General features: G+C 39.0%; 1 protein-coding gene across 1 annotated transcript; it reads right to left on the bottom strand.

Annotated features, from left to right (window-relative positions):
* Nucleotides 1–132: 132 nt before the first annotated feature.
* Nucleotides 133–3697, bottom strand: LOC103828086. Its single transcript, XM_009103681.3, has 5 exons — nt 3240–3697; nt 1739–2041; nt 1275–1499; nt 1055–1183; nt 133–734 (listed from the first exon to the last, which is right to left on the bottom strand). Exons 1-5 carry the CDS (start codon nt 3486–3488, stop codon nt 507–509), a joined length of 1134 nt encoding a protein of 377 aa, XP_009101929.1. The 5' UTR covers nt 3489–3697; the 3' UTR covers nt 133–506.
* Between the last annotated feature and the right edge of the window lie 3123 nt (nt 3698–6820).

Here is a 6820-nt window from a genome sequence, read left to right as displayed (position 1 = left end):
TTAATTATAGTTCTACACCCAAACCTTTTGCATTTGTTTTCAAACCATAGCATATAACACATTTCTGGCTACTCGAATGAACATGATAATGACATATATAATGGTGAATGCTTTAAAATTAGAAGAAAAAAAAAACTCGAGTAAAAGATTATTGCCCGCGACCCATGACAGAGTAAACGTAATTAAGATACATGATTCAAGACAGAAAATAACAAAAAATGAAAAAAACATAATAAAACATTGCATTCCATGATGAAATTAAAGACAAAGGCACATGAGCATATAATCACCACTCCCATACGAGGAAACCACAGTCTTTGAATGTATTCAGTACTAAAAAACGCCCATTTCTCTTTATCATCAGAAAGAAATGAAGAGAGGCCTTTTTCTTACACATCCCAAAGTAAATCTGGTTTTCCTCAAATATTTAAAAACTTAAAGGGGGGTAAAAACTCATAACCATAACGTTTTTTGTTCTTGTTTCTCCCCACTTAAAACGACTATAGTTAATTAGAAGGCTCATCTGCTTCAGCCGGAGCCGCCGGCAGGAAGGTGGCGGAGGTGAGCGGCTCGTGAACCACTGAGTTAGAGGAGACCGATATCGGACTACCCTCAAGCTGCAACATTATACTTCCCAATATCTCCGCCATTGTTTTCTTAAACTCCTCTTCCTTCACCATCTTTCCATCATCTCCATTCACCATCTTCAGCGCTTCCCTTATCATATCATCCATCTTCAAACAAACAAACACACAACAAAATATCTAATCAACATGTTGCTGAAATAAAAACACTCAAGACTAAACATTTATATCGTTACAAATTTTAACTTATCTATGCATGATTTGCACGTTAGAAGACCCGCAATTACAACTAAAAGTCTAAAAGAATAACTGATAAAAAGCATCTCCTACCAGTAACACAAATTCACTTAAACATTAGTTGTGATTTCAATTTAAAAAGTAATAGAAGCCCATAACATGCAAACATGAACGTACACGCACAAAAACAATCGACAACTCCAAAACATTTAGATGGGGTATATATTGTTTACCTGGGACACTGCACCTAATGGTGGTAAAGTCGCAGATGGTGCAACAGTGTCGAGCACAGCTCGAAGATACTCTTTGGATACCTTACCATGACGGTCTTTTGGGATTATCTCCAACGCAACGTTTAATGCCTACGTACAACCAAAACATTCCGGGTTATGGCTTGTGATATCATCATTTCAAGACTTCTCTTCTTGTTCATATATATGTATAAAAGTTCACCTTGTCGAATTCGAATTTATTGGACAGGAGCCTCCTGATGCCGCTCCCATCGAAGGTGTTTTCGCTGTGGGCCACGATCACGGGCTGTTCATTGAGACGTTGAGCCACTCTCTCCACGACTCTCTTGAATGCTTCCAAGAATCTCTCCTGGGACACACACTTCTCTCTCTTATCTTCCTCATCAAGACAAGATTCAACGATCGGTTCGACAATGTTGCTTATTACCTGAAACAATAACTTAGCTTTTTAGACAGGCTCATTGGTCTCAATATACGTTGCTTATTATATTTTAATTTAGGATTTTGGGTGAATCAAGTATTTTTATGCTAAATATACGCTGTACATTTAAAAGTATATGAAAAAGGAGTTTAAACCACAGTTCTTTTTTTTTTTTTGACATCGAAGTTAAAACCACAATTAGTTCAAAAAATAAGTAATATATATAAACTAAAGTAATTAAGTACCCATGGATCGTTAGGAGGAGGCATTCCATGATCAACAGAAAGTGACTGGAGAGCTTTGGCGATGCAATCACGGAGCGATGCTTCCTCGCAGCCAGACAGCGCTGAGAAGTAGATGGAGACGATCTCAGCTTCGTATCCAGGGCTGTGGATAAACTCCGACAGATCCTCACCGTCCATCCTGAGGATGACGATGGGGTCGCGTTTTAAACCAGCAGCCATGCCCAACAAAATATCTGACAACACTTCTTTGAACTCTGTCTTGCTCACTTTCTCTTGACTTCCATGAGTGAATTCGTTTAAGACCTGTAATAGTTTATTATAACGTTACAAAATGATGAAATAAATGTACGGACGAGACAGATAGAAGCTTAATGCTTTGATCTCGTTGTCTACTCTTTAAATACACCAAAAACAAAACCTAACGATAAATAATTGAGTATTGATCTAAATCCAATGAGAGAAAGATGGGATTCGAATTTGGTTTTACTTGGATATGTTTTTTCAATAAGCGAATCTTAATTAGTGAATGACTACGAACTACACAATTATGTATTTATTCAAAGTCCTCTTTGGTCTAATCGATTAATCAACGTGATTCATGCGAAACACGAGGTAGGTTTACCATATTTAATGTAGGTTCAAGATTCCATGTCGGTAAATAGAAGTTATCTTTTTGGTTTTGGTTCACACATCTATAGAAAACAAGGGTCTGTATTTTTCTTCTTGTGTGTTATTGAATTATTTGGAACACATGGGAAAATTGATATAAACTAGGGTTTTCGTTATTAAAAAGCTGTATTTGAATTTTTTTGAATTTTTTTACGAAATGTAAGTCGAAAAATATTGGTGACACGAACGAAAGCTTCTATATGACGTATCAAATACGCAATATATTATAACAGCCAGTTGATTAATGTTTAATACAGTAGTTAAGAATAAGTAGGTGAGGATTCAAAAAGCGATGTTCCTAGCATGAGACGGCAGCGAAGAGAGCGACACGAGGGGCTAACTTGAGATATGATCTAGGATAGGGTCACCGACCAAAGTTATTTACCATTATTAAAACATCTGCTTTAATTTATTTTTTCACCTATCACTCAACGCAAAAATAAAATAAAATGTAACCACCAAACCCTACACATATGTCAAGAAGATAACTTATACAACTATAGTAAAATTCTGAGATTCCATTTAAACTTTTTGTCAGTAATATAATAGTCTACGTAATAAGTATGACAATTCCAAGACAATAAAGAAACTATATGGCTATTAGATGTAACATTTTAAGTTGTAAGCGGCCCAAGAAAAGAAACCATTTTTAGTTGTATAAAATATACGATTATCGGATAAAATCGAAGATTACACGATCAAACTACGAGCAAGATCATTAACATAGAGAAAAATAACAACTACTAGATTAATGTCAGTTATGTGCAAATTAGCCGGACCATATGTCACGAATATTAAAACTATATAAACCGAGAAATTATAAATGGTTCACCTCTGAGTAGATGTGATCGGAGTCAGGAGAAGTGCCCTGCGCAGGCAAACCAAGAGCGGCGCCGATATCAGCAACGGCAGGCTGTAGCTCTTTCACGGAGAGCTTACCATCTTCGTCTTGATCCAACTGTTGAAACTTTTGTTCCACAAACTTGTCGAAGACTTTTTCGTTTTCGACCAGCTCGACTATGTCCGACCCATCAAGTACCTGTTGCTGTTGTTGCTGGTGGTTGTTGCTTCTCATGTCCATTTATGGATTCCTTCTTTTTTTACCTTTTTCTTTTCTATTATTTTAACGTGAGAGTCTTGTGAGAGATCTCGTGAGGAAAGCACGAGAAAGGAAGAAGAGAAAATTGACACACGAAAAGAAGAACTCTTTTTCTTTAACTCCAAGTGTGCTGTGTTCTGCTTTGGCTCGGGCTTGCCTGTTCTTTATATGCGAAAAATATTACTAGTTGTTAATTGATAAATCTAATACATAATTTTTAAAAATCCTTGCTATTTATGACTTGATTTATATAATGTGTGGTCACTTTATATTGTGGATTCGTCGTCACCACTAAACATATATTAACCATACATCCCTAGCTACACTATATAACTCTGAAATCGTTTTGGCTTTTTTCTCCCACCTTAGTATTAAAATTTTATTAAAGGCTAACTAATATCCATTGAACTTCCGTTTGCATTTGTCCTTTCTTGCAACATGGTTGTATTTATTCTTATGATTAAAGAGAGAATATAGACGAAATAAGTCTAAACACAACATCCTTGAATGTAATACATTGGTTTGGATGAATTAAAATTTCGTTACCCATGGGGCATGTTAGGTTCGGAATTTGACTTCAGTAACCGACAAGAAGATCATAAAGAAGACGATGTTTAGTCATAATGCTTGTGTCTTTTTAATCAATAGTCGGTTCCTTTTTATTAGCCTTTTCAAACTAATATTTGGCTATATGAACTTTTATTTTCTTTTGAAGACTTGTAATTAATTATATTAGCTGACAAAAAATGTGATGCGTCTCAACAATAGGTCAAAAAATCATTAAAATACCCGATCATGACGTATTGTACATAGTGACCGACGAACTACGCAAACCCCGTAAAGCAGAAGTGGAACATCAAACAATCTCGACCACCTAATCTACTTTGTGGTCCGTATCATACGGGCAATAATATTTTTGTGAAAGCATTCCGGCCTATTATTATCGGGGTTAAAAATGTTATCACTTATCAGTAACCAGGTCGTGATATAATATCGCAAAAATGGTTGAAGAGAAGACCCTTTCCGTACTGATAAACCAGTGTAAATTCAACACGTGGCACATATCTGATGGATCTAAATATTCTGACAAGAGTCCCTCAGCCTTTAAATCTGTGATGACGTGGCTGTCGTATGAAAGTCATGGGGACACTTGTTGATAATATATCTTTATGTGTTCTTGCGTCATTGGTCGGCGTCTCTGTGCTGGCGCAAAACTCCAGGACGGTGCCATTTGGCCACCACCAAGTCAAAGCCGGCTGGCTATAGTTCGGCTATCTACGGATTGGGCGGTCCATTTACATGTATACACACTATTCATCATAAACCTAAACATTGTCATTATCTTTGATTTCACCAAACATATAAAAACTTAATATAACCTTTTGTAAAATAGATGTAAACTTCAAATCATTTCGCCTTCGATCCTTCAACCAGATGTAGATGTAGACCTAATAGTTAGAAGTTGGGGAGAGTTGTTACGATACACTTTCTCGGATGTATGATAGATTCGTAATAATCTTAACAAGAAAGCAAAGGTAAAAGGACATAATCCCTAACATCTTCCTTTTTGGTACGAACTACAAAAAGTGACTACACCATCTTTTACAAAAGGAGAGGAAACTTTTGTTTATAAAGATAGCAAAATCTAGAACTTGGTCACAGTTCTTTTTTTTTTTTTGTCACAAATTTCATTAATTCAAACTTAAGGCGTTACAACATTTATAACCGGAGGTATGCTCGACGGTAAGATGAACAACAATAACACGGAAACAATAAAACCTAAGATAGAAGTGTTACAAGGAGAGACTAGCTCGAAGTAGAGAGATCCGCAGATAATCTTCACTTGAATCCTTGAAACCACAGCTCGAAAGAGCTTTAGATAGTCTGAAAAGACGTTGAAATACCCTAGTGAAAGGGGTTTGAAGAGGAGTGGGAAACCAACTGAGGCTAGCGCACCCGTCAAACGAAAGAAAACAGCTCTACAACCGTCTATGTTGCCCCGGGAGACTATGTGAATCTCAATACATCCGAGTAGCAAAAAGATCGATAAGCGAGATAGTGAGGCAGTTGAAATTCTTTTCTTCTCCGATTCCATTGGTGAATTTAACAGTGAAACAAACAGCATGGTTACCATTGTCGGAGCTTGAGCAGCCGAAGTCAGAGACTTCATTAGAGTAGCTTGGTCAGAGAGAGTTGAACCATAAACTCCGGTTCTAGAGACCTCATCCGGAAGAGCAAAGGATGCCATAACCGAAAAGAAGAGGCTCATCGTGACAGTTATTGGCTCGTTGGTAGTGATGGCGAGCATCGACTTCCCCAAACAAACAATGACAAGCAGAGATAGGTGTATGAATTGGACCTTTGGCTGATGTGCAACAGTGGCAGAATCGATTGACAATTTTGACTTTGAAGCCGAGTTCACCTTCGCAGACACGCTGAATATGATGAGATGTGATGATAGAGCAGAGGTTTTAAATGATCCAAGCCTTTGGACTTTGGCATTACCGTACCAGAACCAAGGAGACTTACTCAAATCAAAACGTAGCAACATGGCATCGACATCTTTCTTGTGTGATCGAGCGTTTAGATCTGTTATGAGATCTCGTTGTGGCGATTGCGGTAGCTGCGGTGGGAGGAAGGCGAGTTGTTGGTGAGATGAGGTGAGTGTTGTGACAGCGGAAGGGGAGCTACGATAACCGGTTACAGGGGAAGCGACCGAGCATAGGTGATGTGTTGGTTCCAGATTCCGTTTTGGTGTTGGTGATCCGTCGTACCAGATTTGCGACATGGAGTTGTCGGATCTGCCAGCAAGAGGAGACAACCGTGTAAGACGATTAATGGTTGCAGCGGAGGTGTCTGGGTGAGCTCTCCGACAGGCACTGGTTTCAGATATGACTCTAATGGTTTCAAGACCGCAGACTAAGGAGGCATAGGTCTTCTCAGGCGCCGTCGGGAGCAGATCTGGGAGAGACGTTGTAGCAGCGGTGGGACTGAGAGGAAGTGAGGGAACTTCCGGACCAGAGACCATCAACCAAAGAGAGAGAGCACCCGACATAGATGTTAGGTGTCGTCTATTCAGTCGCCGGTGTGGAAGCCGTAATGTCCCTCCGTCGCGTAGAAGAAGCTTGAAGACTGGAGCGAAGTAGGTGACAGAGATCGAGAGTAGCATGACGATGAAGAAGATCACGATGGCCATCGGTGTATCCCAGCGCCGGCGAGAACCGCCTTTGCCGGCGCCGGAAAGTAAAGCTTGAAGACCCTCCTCGATGTTCGTGCCTGAGAGCAAACGGCTAGGGCGGTCACAGTTCAAGTAG

The sequence above is a fragment of the Brassica rapa genome, chromosome A06, assembly GCF_000309985.2.
Source record: "Brassica rapa cultivar Chiifu-401-42 chromosome A06, CAAS_Brap_v3.01, whole genome shotgun sequence".
Classification (NCBI taxonomy): Eukaryota; Viridiplantae; Streptophyta; class Magnoliopsida; order Brassicales; family Brassicaceae; genus Brassica; species Brassica rapa.
This window is presented reverse-complemented; position numbering and strand designations above follow the sequence as displayed.

Excerpts from the sequence above, each read along its gene's own strand:
- LOC103828086 (XM_009103681.3), bottom strand. The coding sequence starts at position 3,488 with ATGGACATGAGAAGCAACAACCACCAGCAACAACAGCAACAGGTACTT. Across the intron at positions 2,042-3,239 it reads CCGATCACATCTACTCAGAG|GTCTTAAACGAATTCACTCA; the intron begins GTGAACCATTTA and ends AAACTATTACAG. Across the intron at positions 1,500-1,738 it reads CTCCTCCTAACGATCCATGG|GTAATAAGCAACATTGTCGA; the intron begins GTACTTAATTAC and ends TTATTGTTTCAG.